Source organism: Buceros rhinoceros, unplaced genomic scaffold (genome assembly GCF_000710305.1).
Source record: "Buceros rhinoceros silvestris isolate BGI_N320 unplaced genomic scaffold, ASM71030v1 scaffold20049, whole genome shotgun sequence".
Lineage (NCBI taxonomy): Eukaryota > Metazoa > Chordata > Aves > Bucerotiformes > Bucerotidae > Buceros > Buceros rhinoceros.
Genome location: NW_010429988.1, coordinates 34,164 through 48,212, shown reverse-complemented (window position 1 = coordinate 48,212; position 14,049 = coordinate 34,164). Strand labels below are relative to the sequence as shown.

General features: G+C 36.9%; 1 protein-coding gene across 1 annotated transcript in view; it reads left to right on the top strand.

Moving 5' to 3' along the window:
• The window catches only part of SLTM (SAFB-like, transcription modulator), a gene marked incomplete at its 5' end in the record, with an annotated part of 25,758 nt that overhangs the window by 5,745 nt on the left and 5,964 nt on the right, over positions 1-14,049 (top strand). Inside the window, 12 exons of the mRNA XM_010142867.1 lie at positions 3,289-3,353; positions 3,638-3,823; positions 4,255-4,302; positions 5,324-5,351; positions 6,714-7,185; positions 7,751-7,800; positions 9,767-9,885; positions 11,478-11,627; positions 11,719-11,828; positions 11,924-12,084; positions 12,501-12,592; positions 12,817-12,980. Coding sequence (XP_010141169.1) covers positions 3,289-3,353; positions 3,638-3,823; positions 4,255-4,302; positions 5,324-5,351; positions 6,714-7,185; positions 7,751-7,800; positions 9,767-9,885; positions 11,478-11,627; positions 11,719-11,828; positions 11,924-12,084; positions 12,501-12,592; positions 12,817-12,980 — 1,645 coding nt within the window. The remainder of the gene's footprint in view (positions 1-3,288; positions 3,354-3,637; positions 3,824-4,254; positions 4,303-5,323; positions 5,352-6,713; positions 7,186-7,750; positions 7,801-9,766; positions 9,886-11,477; positions 11,628-11,718; positions 11,829-11,923; positions 12,085-12,500; positions 12,593-12,816; positions 12,981-14,049) is intronic.

Genomic DNA, 14,049 nt, shown 5'->3' with positions numbered 1-14,049 from the left:
ACCAGAAGCAACAATGCAAACACTAATTCTTACAAAATTTTGTGATGAGCGTGTCACCCTATTTCTTTGAGATGCAGGTGTCTGATTTGTTTAAGACTTGTCCAGAATACTCTTCCATATACAGTCAGGTAGCTTAAATTCCTCATGTAGAGGACTATGAATAGGTAGAAATGGTACCATAAGGCTTGTAAATTAGATGAAAGCTAGATCTGCATAATGTTAAGCCAACATTTTAAAGATGTTCTAAATCTTCTACTTACTTCTAAGGAGAATATTTGGTCTCTATGTAAATAGTCTGTTGCAATGTTCTGGTGTGTAGCAGTTGCCATTGCCAGAAAAGGGATTGAGCGTGGTTTGTAGAGGAGAGCCATCATTCCGAGGCACATTAGTATTTGTGGTGTTAGGCACCCAGATTTATGGTGAGTGCTGCTTACACCACTGACATTTTCAATAGCTGCTGCATGGATGAACTGGTACAGAAATATTATTATGCGTTGACAACTTGTGTGATTTGAGACCTGTTATGCCTGTTGTCTGCAGAAGGTCCAGCTGTTCTGACTCTGTTAACATACCTTCTAATCCTAGTTATTTTCCTTGAAGTGATGCCAGACTTGAGTAAGTTCACAGAAACAGTCAGTTTCTGAAAAGTGTTTGTTGCAGTCTGATTTTAGTTATGTGGAATTATGAGCCAAGTGTGCCTTTCAGTAGCCGCTTATCAGTGGATGAGTATCAGTGTGGAAAAGTTTTGAGTGTTTATAGATGCTGTTTTTTTGGCAAGTTACTGTACCAACATCTGAGAACTATCTGTATCAGAACCTTGAAGTGCCAATTTTGAGCAATGTGACTAACCAGATCAAAGTAACCTGAAACACAAAATTGAGAGGGAAGGAAAACTTCCTACCGCTTTCTGGCTTGAAGCTGAAAAGTGAAGGTCATTGTTAAGGTCTGCTTATACCTTGGAATGCCTCTGGTACTCAGCGTGAATGGGAGTTACTGTAAAGAAAGACAGTTAAGAAAGGCTAATGAAAACATATGCAACAACATTGATCCTGCTCACTCAGCTGACATTTTTTCTCCTCACCTTAAAAATACAAATTTTGGGAGCGTTATATTATAGCGAACAGTTCAGATAAACTAGAGCATGTGGAGAATAATAAACTAAGGCCCAACATGTATTCCAAGAGGTAATTCCTCGTGATGAGGACACATCAATAAAATATAGTTCTCTAGCTGTTACTGTGGAATGATGGAACTAACTTGAGGTGGTTTGTAAATATTTTTTATTATTATTATTCCCTGTAAAGTCTGGATTCTATTTCACCTGCCAGGCTTTGTCAGGCAAAATGAATGAATTTAAATAGCTTTCATGATAGTCTGTGCTGGATAGTTGCTAAATAAGTCTAGTATCTGCTGTGTGCGTTTGCACACAGCAAACGCTGTGTGCATTATTATATTATTGTGTTTCTCTGTCTATGCTTAGCTGGATACGAGATGCAGGAGAAACTTGGTCTTTCAGGTTTAACAAACTAAAGAACTAAAATATGAGACCAATAAAACAGAAAACGGTTGAATGTACATAGAAATCCTTGCTGTTTGTCTGTGCTCTAAATTTTTATTGAAGATATCTGTGGCTGTAGATTCTATCACAGACTGCTAAAATAGTAATACAAAATTTAGGTTAGTCTTGCTTTCAGGCATCAGCTGTAATGCTTATCAAAAACTGTACTTTCCAGTGTAAGTGCACTTGTCTTTCTGAGGAAAGCTAGCTGCCCTAACTATACCTATGCTGCTGGCTTTTTGCACCAAAATCTCAGAAATCCATTGCATTACAATTATAAAATGGGTATATTTTGTTTAAGTAAAGTTACATCAGTGGCAAGATCTCTTCGTGCATTTAGATCTGTATATTTAGGTCTCATGTTTGCAATTGTAGAAATAACTTCTGCCATGTGTCTTTTCCTGGAGACTAGCGTGCTGCTGAACTCCAAACCACAATGTGCTGTATCTAGGAGTACTGTCAGAGTGCCACCTTTCAGTGAAATGAGTAAAACCAAGTGGAATCTAGTAAAACCAAAACAATAGTCTCTCTTCTTGCCCTGTAGCTGCAGTTTCCAACTTTGAAATGCAATTTAAGAATTGTGTATGAAAGACTATGGAAATTAAATGCTGACAAAAATAGACTATTCCAGGTAGCTGAAATGTCCATACTTTATCAAAGTTCAGTTTATGTTTGTCTCTTCTATTCCTTTTAAATATCTATAGAACTGATTTAGAATTGATTAGAGGATTAAGGGGTGAGGGAAGCTGTGATGTCAAAAAATAAAGCATTAAGTGCTGATCATGACTGCCATCTCATTTGTATCTTGAATTGACACTGAGTTTCAGTAGAAGAAAGTAAGCTTCCTAACAGAACTGCTTTTGTACCTTGAGCTACTGAAAACCATCACATAGGCTCGCTCATCTTTGATAGAATGCTCTGCAATGGGTGTGTTTGTGTAGAGATACTTACCTAGTGTTCTTTGGTCTTGTTTTTGTGAGATTAAGGAAATGCAATGAGTCCCAAAGGGACCTGTGTCTAGTCATCATCTCTAGAGAGGCATCTTTATTAGAGAAAAGGGTGCATGTGCTGGAAGAACAGAATTCTTCAATGGAGCATGCCCGTAGTACAGTAAAGAATATGTAGGAAATCCAAGTGCTTTACCTGACTCAGTTCTGCTGATTGTTCCCTCTAGTGATGAAAAGCGGTGAAAAAGTTGTCTCAGACAGGCTTGCAATTGCTGTACTTGTGGTTACTCAAAACCAGAGCTAGATAAAACCCTGAGCAATCTGATCATACTTGGAACTTAGCTTTTCTCTTCAGGAGGAGGTTGGGTGGACTAGATGAACTTTAGAGGTCCCTTCTAACCTAAATTGCTCAGTGATGCTAATTATTCTATAAAGCAAGGCCTTTCCAAGGTCTTAAGTCATGAAGTCCAGTTACCTCTAGTAATTCTAGAAACCTTAATATTCTCCTGAATTCCATTATTACTCAAAGTAGAAGGAGTAGGTTTAAAACCACTAACTTGGATGTAACTGCTTGTTTATGCAACAGCATTGATCATGCTCAGTCAGCTGACATTTTTTTCTCCTCACCTTAAAAATACAAATTTGGGGAGTGTTATAGCGAACAGTTCAGATAAACTAGAGCACATAGAGAGTAATAATCTTATGGCCCAACTCACAATCGGTATTGAAAGAAAGTCTGTTCTATGTAGCAGCTTTAGTCATTAGCATGTTCTGTCATTTCAGGTAAAAAGCAGGAAGCTGATGAATTAACTGGTGATGCTTCAGTTGAAGATGATTCCTTTGTCAAGGTAATAAAAGTATGTATTTTTTTTTTCCAGTTTATCTAAGTTTAATGTTTGCCTTTATTTACCAAAAAGGCTTCCATTTTCTATGTGCTAAGTAATGTGGAAATTTGGTGTGTTGTGTTTACTGTGTTCATAGCTGTGTTGCTTAAGGCTGTAAAGGTGTGAGGTTTTTAAAAACATGCTGTAAATTTTTATTATGGGTGTTATACAGTGATTCTAGCAGTGAATCTTTCAGAATATAGCTAATACCCTTAGTTATGCCAAGTATTTTTTGTTCACACCAAAAGGAAAGTGAATTGGAGACTCAAGATGCAAGTGATCAAGATGGAAATGATGATTTAAAGGACTTTAAAGAATCCGCTGAAGATGAGAACTTGAATTCTAAAGAGCTACCATCTGCAGAAAAGAAAAGATACCACAACCTGGAGTCATCAGAGGCAACCGAAGATGCAGAAAAGGATTCTGAAAGTCAGGTACTTTGTCATATTTTACATGCATTTTTATCAGCAAAATGTACATTTTTCTTTTTATTACAGGGAAGTTAGAACTGATTTTTCAGAATTAGTGTTGTATATCTCTAAAAGATAATTTAGTGCTTTTTTCTTTCTGTTCTCCTTGACTTGAGTTTGAATTGTCCTGAAACAAATCTGGCATGATTGATAAAATTCTACCACAGTCCATACAGAGTTCGTAAGTGGTCCTTTTCCCTGGTACTAGTAGTGACATACATAATCTGAACGCTGAACTGAAAGATATAGGCCATGAGAACTGCTTGTTGATGTTCACCTTATTGAGTCTGTATCCACTTAACTAAAATGTTTTCTGAGTTAACTGCATCTCTTGACTCTATGAATGTTTAACGTTGTAATAGTTTGCTGAGCAAGACCCTTTTATGTTCTCATAGGAAAATGAAGGTCAAGACATAGAAGACTACAGTTTTCCACCTGTCCATGTAAGTTCCCAATCAGTTCTGTTAAGCAGATTTTCATGTTTATTTCATTGAAAAACATCACTTCAGACTGGTTTTTTGTTTCAGCATGCATCTTAAAGTCAGATGGTGTAATACAGTAAAGGTAAACAGTATGGGACGCTTTCGTTGATTCTTTTCATAATGCAGATAACTGTGATTCCCAAATAAGATGTGCTATTTAAATGCAAATTCCTGTCTACAGTTGGGGAGTATTCAGTGCATAGACTTAGCAAGAAATTTGTTTGAAGCTGTCTTAAAAACACTTCAGAGGGCTACGCAAAATGCTAACATAGCATATACAGCCTATATAGGAGTTCAGAATTTCTGTTTTAAAAATTTGCCTTGGGAGAATGTTTGTGGGGGGGTGGGGGGTGGGTTGTTTGGGGGTGCTTTGTTGTTGTTAATACTAACATTTGTACCATCTTTAAGTTCAGAAGTTCATTCTTTATTACATGGAGTTGTTGTCTGAAAAGGGACATCTCAAGCAGCATGTCTTGCTCAGTGAGACAAATAAGTAAATACCTGTTAAAATCACGGTTTCATTTTTAAGTACTTAGCGGTGGAAGTCTAAACTCGTTTCTGACTTCTGTCCTAAGCTTTTAAAGCCAACATGTATTGCTTACACTTCATTGAAGGTACCGGTCAGCAGGGTGACATCCATTCTGAAGGCTTTAGCAAGCCAACAGGACAGTTTAGAAATGTCCTGTTGGGTTAAGGTGGAGTGGGGGGAGGGCGAAGAAAATAGCTGTGTATTCCAACCGATTGCAAACTGCAAGTGTTGCAGATAGGTACCAGTGAAGTTTTGTACAAATTTTTTGTACAAATTTTCAATAATTTGACAAGGGAGATGCACAGGCTTAGTTTCTAGATCATCTTTTCCTTGGAAAAGTTTTCAGTTCATTAATTTGCCTTCATAAGATAGAAATTCTGTGTAAAGAATGAACTGTTCTCTTTAAAACTTTTAAAGTAGGAGACATTTAGTCTTGACTTCCTTTTCTTGCAGGATGGCGAAGATGAAGAAAATGAGAAAGGTATGTTTAAAGTTTAATAGAGTTCAGAGGTCTTTAGTCTGGTAGAACCGCCAACTTTCTCTTGTAAAACTCAATCCCTTTACTAATACTAGGCTTGTCTCCAGTACTAAGTATCAGTTATCTCCTTCTTAAGCTCAGCACCTGGAATCATTGCAGTCAGTGGATTTATTTCACTCCTAAGAGTTACTTTACTCTTAAGAGTTGATTACAGTACTTATCAGTTACTGTGGTGGATGTATGATACAGTTGTAATACTATGATTCTTAATGAGAAAACCATAGTATTCAAGGACTCTGATTTTAATATACGGTAAGTCTTGATGCAAAAAGCTTCCAACTTGCACTGCAGTAACTGATGTTTGATTAAGTGAAATGACACACCCTTACACCGAACTTAAGCACTCAACAAATATATGGAACATCATATGCTTGGCTTACTGTCACTTGGAAATACCAGTTGTATGTAGGATGGTAAAACAAGTGTTTGGAAACCTGTGGAGTGGCTACCTTTTTTAAAGCTGTGCTCATTAGTGAAACTATAGAGGAATGTAATGCATTTGGGCAAACAGACTTCCTGGACAGAAGTCTTAAGGATCCTGTGTATTGTGGACTAGAAAGGACATGGAACACCATCACTTTACACAAGATGGAATAAACGCATTACTGAAGTTACAGGATAAAACTTCAGACTCCCATGTTTACGAGGGACCCTGTGGCTGAAGTGTCTTAACTGCACAAATCCAAGAACGTGGTTGGAGGTGTCTGTGTGGGACTGAGATGGAAAATCTGTCCAGTGGATGAAGACTGAGAACCGTTTATCTACGAACTCTGGATTAAAGCTCACTCGTCTGTGTTCTGCAGCGGCCTTCAACAGCTAACTTGACTGCCAAACAACTGCTTAGAAAGGAAAAGAAAAAGAGAACACCAGCGTGGGAGACTGGCTGAAATTCTCCAAGACTGTACTTCTTTTGGATTTGGGAAGGTTAGAAGTCTTGGAATCAGGAAGATTCAAAGACAGATTAAATCAAACTGCGAGCATCCAAACCATCTATTTTCTTCTGGAACGCTAAACCCTAAACTGGAAAATGGATACTTCTTATGAAGAACGGGTATCTCCAGGATGGAACCATATTCTCCTCGCTAATGTTTTGGTATTTGTCTCTAGAAAATGTGTTTTGCCATGAAGAATAAGTGATCCTGGGTAAAGGATTTATATTTGTGTTAATACACCTTGTGGTTTTTTCTAACCTTCCATCAGTGCTAATAACTGGCTTTGTATTTTCTAGGTCCTATTCTAGCTTATGCATATGAAATTGTTTAAACTTCTTGTTTTGCCATATTTATTCCTGTTAAATCCTCTTAGATAAAGCAGGTTCTGGTGATGGTACACAAGAAGTATCTAAACCTCTTCCTTCAGAAGAAAGCCTAGCTGAGGCTGATCACACGGCTCATGAAGAGATGGAAGCTAACACCTCTGTGAAAGAAGCTGAGGATGATAACATATCGGTTACAATCCAGGCTGAAGATGCCATCACTCTGGATTTTGATGGTGATGACCTCCTAGAAACAGGTAAAAATGTGAAAATTACAGATTCTGAAGCAAGTAAGCCAAAGGATGGGCAGGATACCATTTCACAGAGCCTGGAGAAGGAAAGCAAGGACTATGAGATGACTGAGAACCATAAAGATGGTAAGAAGGAAGACTGCTGCGTGAAGGGTGATCCTGTCAAGAAGGAAGCCAGAGAAAGTTCAAAGAAAGCAGAATCTGGAGACAAAGAAAAGGATACTTTGAAGAAAGGTCCCTCGTCTACTGGGGCCTCTGGTCAAGCAAAGAGGTTTGTTTTTCTATGTCAGTTCTTTACGATACTGAGTACCAGCATTCAATAAGATCACTCTACATTAAGGGGGTAGCAGCAAGAAACTTATAATTAGTATCCTATGCTCCTGCCTATAGATTTTTTTGACCGCCATAAGTTACTTTTTAAAATTCAAGATCTTCGTATAGACACTATGTCCTACTGATTGCATTGTCGAATTGTCTGCATTTATTTATTTTTCTTTTTCAAATTGACGATTTTTTTTTTAAATGTCCTTGTGATGATGGTAATGAGCAGCTATCAGTTCTAAGAACACAAAATGAAGTCAAGTCCCCGTCCTGAAATCTGGAGAAGATTGCCATATGTCCACTGAATAGAGTTGTCAGAAAATCTAGATCTTCAGGCATCTTGGGGAAAATCAGTGCAAGAATCCATAAGGGAATCATTTGTTCAAATATACAGTCTAGCCCACTTTTATTTTTTTGAAATGTTATCTTGTCTACTAGTATTAGCAGTATAAAATGCAACACTTACCAAATTCTGTATTTTCAATTTTCTTCTGATTTTTAATTTGCTTCTCTAGCTCTTCTAAGGAATCTAAAGAAAGCAAGACAACATCAAAGGATGATAAAGGTAACTATAACAACTTAGGGTAATATTGCCTTGTGCTAAATGCTTTCCTGTTTGAGAAATTGCTTGCCATGTACTAAAATGGCTTGTATAATTGAACTCCTCCATCTGTAGTAAATTATGCTAGAGGTGCGGTAGTCGTTAGGTATGTGTCTGTATATTTTTTTTTTTTTCCTTCTCCTTACGCCACATTCTTTGAGATCAAAAATGCTTACTCTAAAGACTCAATGAAAATATATACTCCTATTTCAAAATACGTTTGGGAGCGAATTACACTGAGCATTTCCGAAGTTTTTGTTTTGATGAGGAGTCATTTTCAGTTAAGCCTGTTGTGATAGAAAATGGTTTGGGTTGGTGCAGAACAAGCAAAAAAATAATTTCCAGTACTTAACACATTAATTTTTTGTCTCATTTTTAATTTGAGCTCATTTTTAAATAAAGTGAACTCTCCACCAAGTAAAACAGCTGAGATGCAAAATTGCACTTGTGGCTTAGTGTTAAAGCTGGACCTATTTTTCTATTTTGAGGTTTCCATCTGTTACCATAAAACTCTGTATTATGATGACAAATTCGTGGATTGGAGCTCATGAGCACGTTAATGTCTCCAGTTATGCCAATGCTTCATAGTCGAACAAAGGCATTTGTATAAGCTCATGTGTCTCCTTATTTTGCCTACTAGTTTTCTGCCAAAACCTTTGTCACAGAATCTCTTGTGTATCCCTAATGGATGAACAGAACATTATGTGATAAATGAATTTGAGGAGAAACTTCTGTGACAGACTTAATTCAGTCTTCTGTAGATGCCTCTCTTTCATGATAGTTACATTCCTAAAATAAAATTAAATGAAGATTCAGTAAATCTGCTTTCATGTAGCAGATAAAACAGTAACTATCATAAGGCTGTCTTAAAATACATAGCCAAAGCCAGTGTAGTGGCTCTTCAGTGATATGTGTGATATTCTAAGTGTACTGTGGTTAATCCTAGATAGCTTGATAATCCTATTTTGACGATAACTGATGTTGCCTTTTGCTCTTAGCTCATCTTGATGCATTGAAGAAGGAAAACTATCCTTTTTCCTCAAAGAGGCTAAATTACCTTTTCAAACTCTGCATACCACCAGATTTTCTAACTGTTTAGCTGAAAATCCAGTTCTGGTCTTGCCTGTGTGACTGGCTACATGTTAAGATATTCTAAAGCAGTTCATACTTTTAGCAGAAAACAACAAAAGCTGAACTAAATAATGTAAGAGTAAAAAATGTTGGGAATAAGATTACATGAATCTCTTGAGCTCTTAGTTCTGTGTTGTTGTGAAAATAGTTAATGTATGGGGATGGGGTGTTGGTGTTTGAGGCACATAATATTTTTCTTGCTTTTTCTTTAATAATTTCCTTAGTATTGTGGGGGAATCGTTTTGGTGGGTTGGATCCAGTTCTGCATCCAGCAGTATTTTTAAAAAGCTGCTCCGGATGGAGGGCAGATACTTCAAGAAATAGTGGGAATTGACCACGTTATTCTGGAGGCTGAGATTAACTAAGTCTTCTCTATTTACCTTTCTGCCATCTCATTGGTAATGTGAGTAGTGTAATGATGTACTGATGAAGAACAAATGTTGCCTGTTAAAAGTATTTTCTTGGATGGAAGTTACTGTTAAGAACCAGAAGTTGAAGCTAAATGTACATACCCAAATGAGGGGTAAAGCATGCCTTTAAAAAAGAATTGTGTGATTTTTCTAGCTCTGTCATTTGGGTACGAGTTAGCCAAGCTGTTGGTCTCAATACATGGGTAAATGAATGAAATCTTATGGCATATATTTTTTTTATATAGAAGTCTTTTCAAGAAAGGTAACCGGATAAACAGTTACTTAAAGGTAACAGGCTAAGTTTCTCTTTTCAGCAAACAGTTTAGCTCAATATTTGTGGTACCTTTTGTCTCCTTAATTTTCTGGCTGTTTTGTAAAACTTGTTTCAGGAAGTGCAAGCAGTGTTAGTGGTAGCAGTGGAAGTTCAACTAGGAACCTGTGGGTTAGTGGACTGTCTTCCAACACAAAAGCTGCTGACTTGAAAAATCTCTTTGGCAAATATGGAAAGGTATTTCTTGGGGTGTGATACCATGTGTGTTGTGTGTGTCTTTTCCCCCTCCTCAATTCAGTTGCAGAAATTGAGTCATACTTGATTTAAATAAAAGTCTGGGATGAAATGTCTAACCAGTGTAATCTCAAAAACCCCAATACTTCTATCCAGAGTGTGTGCTTACAGGAAGAACCACATGTTAATTTTCTAAGAAACTTTTCTTCCTGTTGAGGTAAGATAGATGCAGAAGAAATGTCACAAATACGACTGGTCAGGATTAGCTTTAATTTTTTTTTTTTCTTTAATTAAATAATGATGGCTATGTTCTTTTGCAGCAATGGTATTTAACCATGAGTGTAAGATAATGTGCTAACCAGTAAAACTGTAATATAAACAGTCTTTTATAGAAACTTCTGTTTTGGGAGACTTTTAAAAATGTGTCCTGAGGGCTTGTGAATGGGAAAAATAGGTGAAAAAATGTGACAGTTAACGAGTCTTTTAGGGACTCTTTTAATAACTTAAATTTTCTTCCAGGCTGCTTAAACTAGGTCTGTTTTCCTGGATTTTCGTTTAACGTACAAATTCCATAGAACAATGTGGAATCCATATAAGCTAAGCAGTCTTTGAAAACAGTTTTTGTTGAGGTGCACATTTTCTCAAAGGAGTTCCTGATAACTGTGTGAATTCCTGGTGTCTGTATCAGCCTGTGCAGCTATATCATTATTGCATCTTGGGAACTAGTTAGAACCTTAGCACTGCCAGTATCAAGTATGTGTACTGATTATTGGATATCTGGGTTTTTTCTAATGACTTCAGTATGTCATTTTATTTAATACCTTCACAAATGTTGAAACCTGAGAATTCCCATTCTGTGGCTGGGTTTTGCTGTAAAGGTGCTTGGTACTGGCATTTACTTAGCTTCCCAGTTTTGAATTAATGGGAAAAATTTAATTTCTAAATGACTGTACCATTACAGGCTGCTAGAAAGATAAAATTGTTGCATTAGAGCATGACTATATCAAGAAGACTGGCTCCAGTAGTTACAGAAATTCTAGCAGGGAACCGGAACACAAAGCTCTCAGTGCTTTCTCAAGAAGCAGATGTCAAAGACCAAATTGCTAAAATCGCTTAATTGACACGTTTGCTAGACGCCTCTGAAGAACTGCCTCTTATTAAGTTCCTACCTAATACTGCTTATAACTTCTTGCCTTTAATTGGCAGCTGCTGACCTTCTTTGGGGGGTCATCTGTCAGACATGAACTGTCAAAGTCAGATCAGTGGTGTTTCTGTGAATGCATTTTGACAGTAACTGTCAAAAGAAGCATTTAGATAATGTGCCTGAGGTTGTGACTGGTCAAAACAGGACATAAGCATTAATATGCCTTAATGTGAACGTAGGGAAAAAGTTCTGCAACCTGCAGCTTCCTGTGAAATTACATGATTTTGAAACCTTGGAGTGTCAGTCTTTCTATTGGGGTGGGTTTTTCGTTGCTATTGGGGTGGTCTTGTTTGCTTTAGTTTTTATATACTACAGTAAAAATAGTATTGGAATACCATCACTTCCTTACTAGAAGTGTCTCCCAAAACCTAAATTTTACCTGTTTATGTAGGTGCTTGCTGCAAAGGTGGTCACAAATGCACGAAGCCCAGGGGCAAAATGTTACGGCATAGTAACAATGTCTTCTAGTACAGAAGTGGCTAGATGTATTGCACACCTCCATCGAACAGAGCTGCATGGACAACAAATTTCTGTTGAGAAAGTAGGTGTAAAAAAGATGAAAACTTTTCCCAGAATAGACCATCTTATTCAAGGCTCTGTATTAACATATTTGTTTTTGGCAAAAAATACAGGTGAAAGGCGATCCCTCCAAAAAGGAGTTGAAGAAGGAAAGTGATGAGAAATCTAGTTCGAGTAGAAGCACGGGAGATAAGAAGACTGCATCAAGTGATAAAGCCAGCAAGTAAGAAATTCCACTTGTCTTCACAACTTGAAGTTGTGAAAATCCTTTAAGCTGAATTTTTCCTCATTCCATTTGTGTGTTTCTTTCCTAACAAGAACTCCATCAACCAAAAAAGAAGAAAAGAAATCTGAGAAGTCTGAAAAAAAAGAAAGTAAAGAAGCCAAGAAAACCGAAGGTAAAGATGAGAAGAGTGATAATGGAGCAAGTGGCCCTAATCAAGAATCCACTAAAAAAATAGAAGAAAAGAAAAGAATAAGTATGCAATATAGCCATGTTTCCTCCTGTTGAATCTGTGTGTCTGACTTGTTTTGGGGGCGTGTTCCTGCTCTAACTGGAAACCAGGCAATTAAACACCTATTCTTTTCTAGACTCCCGTAACATGTATTACTTTAGAGCTGATGTAAAAGCTTCCATATTTTATAGTACTACTTAAATACGGTCATGTGTACAGACTTGTACACTTCTCCTACCAGTAACAGTTCAATTTAGAGATACAGGAATTTCACTAAGGAAAATCTGTAATAGGCAAATAGGGATGTGTGTGTGTGGTGGGTATTTAAAAAAAAAAAAAAAAAAAAAAAAAAAAAAAAAAAAAAAAAAAAAAAAAAAAAAAAAAAAAAAAAAAAACTTTTTTCCCCTTTTTTTTTTTTTTTTTTCTCCCCCCTTCACTAGGTGGTAAAAGCCCAGGTCAAGTTGTAGTTTTAGACCAAACAAAAGGAGACCAAGGCCACACTAGGACAGTTAGAAGGGGAAGGTTTGATAAAGTAAGTATCTATAGATTTGATGCAATCCTTATCTGATTTGATACTACCTTACAGTTGATGTTTTCACTGAAGAGTCAATAAACTTATCACAAACTCTTAAGCTTAGGTAGAAGTTTCATTTGCTTTGGGATAGCTCAGTAGTTAATGGTACTTGAACATAGCATCCAGAAATCTCCCTAAATGAATGAGACTTCTGAAATAACCATTGTAATCTCTATCTATAGCCACCGATATTGAGGAACAAAGAGCGTATTATTCAAGATAAAATGAAATTCAGGGAATACAGGGGTAGAAAGGATATCTTGCCTTTTGAAAAGATGAAGGAACAGAGATTGCGAGAACACATGGTTCGATTGGAAAGAATACGACGAGCTGTTGAACTCCGAAGGTAGTAATTCAACTTTTTGCTAAAGGCTATTTTATAGATTAATTGATCAGATACTATATTTAGAAATCTAATCAGAATGCATTCTGTCAAGCCTTTTACTCAGATGTTAGTCTGGAACTCTACCTCACGGTATCTTTATATCAATTAATGGACTCCAGAATTTTTGTTTAATCTTTTAATAGCCATATATGTATGTGCATAACTTGGTGCTTGTTATGGGGGGTGTGTATCTTGTAAGTGTAACTGCTTGCCAATTTTCTTTTTGAAAAGATGAGAAGCTGACTAGGACATGTGGCCAAAAATAGTGTTTGGGCCACACTATTGGATGGGAGGGTGGGGTGGTGTTGTTTTTTTTTGAACAGAGAACTGTTGCATATCAAAAACGATAAAGGAAGCATAACACAGTCCTATCCTTTTAAATAAAAGGACTAAATGGCTACAGTGTTCTATTCTGCTCTTTTCATGTGGCCAGAAGTTTGCAAAGGATAGTTCAATGACTTGTGTTCTTAGCTGGATTTCCCTAAAGGAACTGCCAGCGAGCATAAAGCTTAAAGCAGAAAATGTCTTTCCTGGCTCTTATAAGCTGTACTATAGAAGATGGGAAGGACAAGGCAAAACGAAGCTGTTGACAAGTATACCTAACCTGTGCAAGTCAGAGTGGTTATGTTACTCTGTCTTTATTTTTGGACAGAAAACAATAAGTAATTTTTTACGTTAGCTTGAAGAGGGCAAGAGGTATTTTTAAGATGCAAATTGTATTCTTCACTAAGCTGTTGTTATTGTCGGATGGCAACATAAGGAATATGAATCAAGCATAAAATACATCAAGGATCAATACACGATTCTTGATATAACTTTTCTTAGTATCTATTGTCTCCTTAAATGTCTGTAGAACAGGCAAAAACCATGGGGCTAAAAGGCGCAGACTTCCGATACCAGGACTCCTGTCAAGAGCTTACACTCAAAGAGGATTTTTTCAATGTCTGTGCCTAAGGTGATGTTAATGTTGGATAAGAAAATTTTTCAGATGAGTTTCTGCTAACTTTTCTTTCTTCTTTAGGCGAAGAGA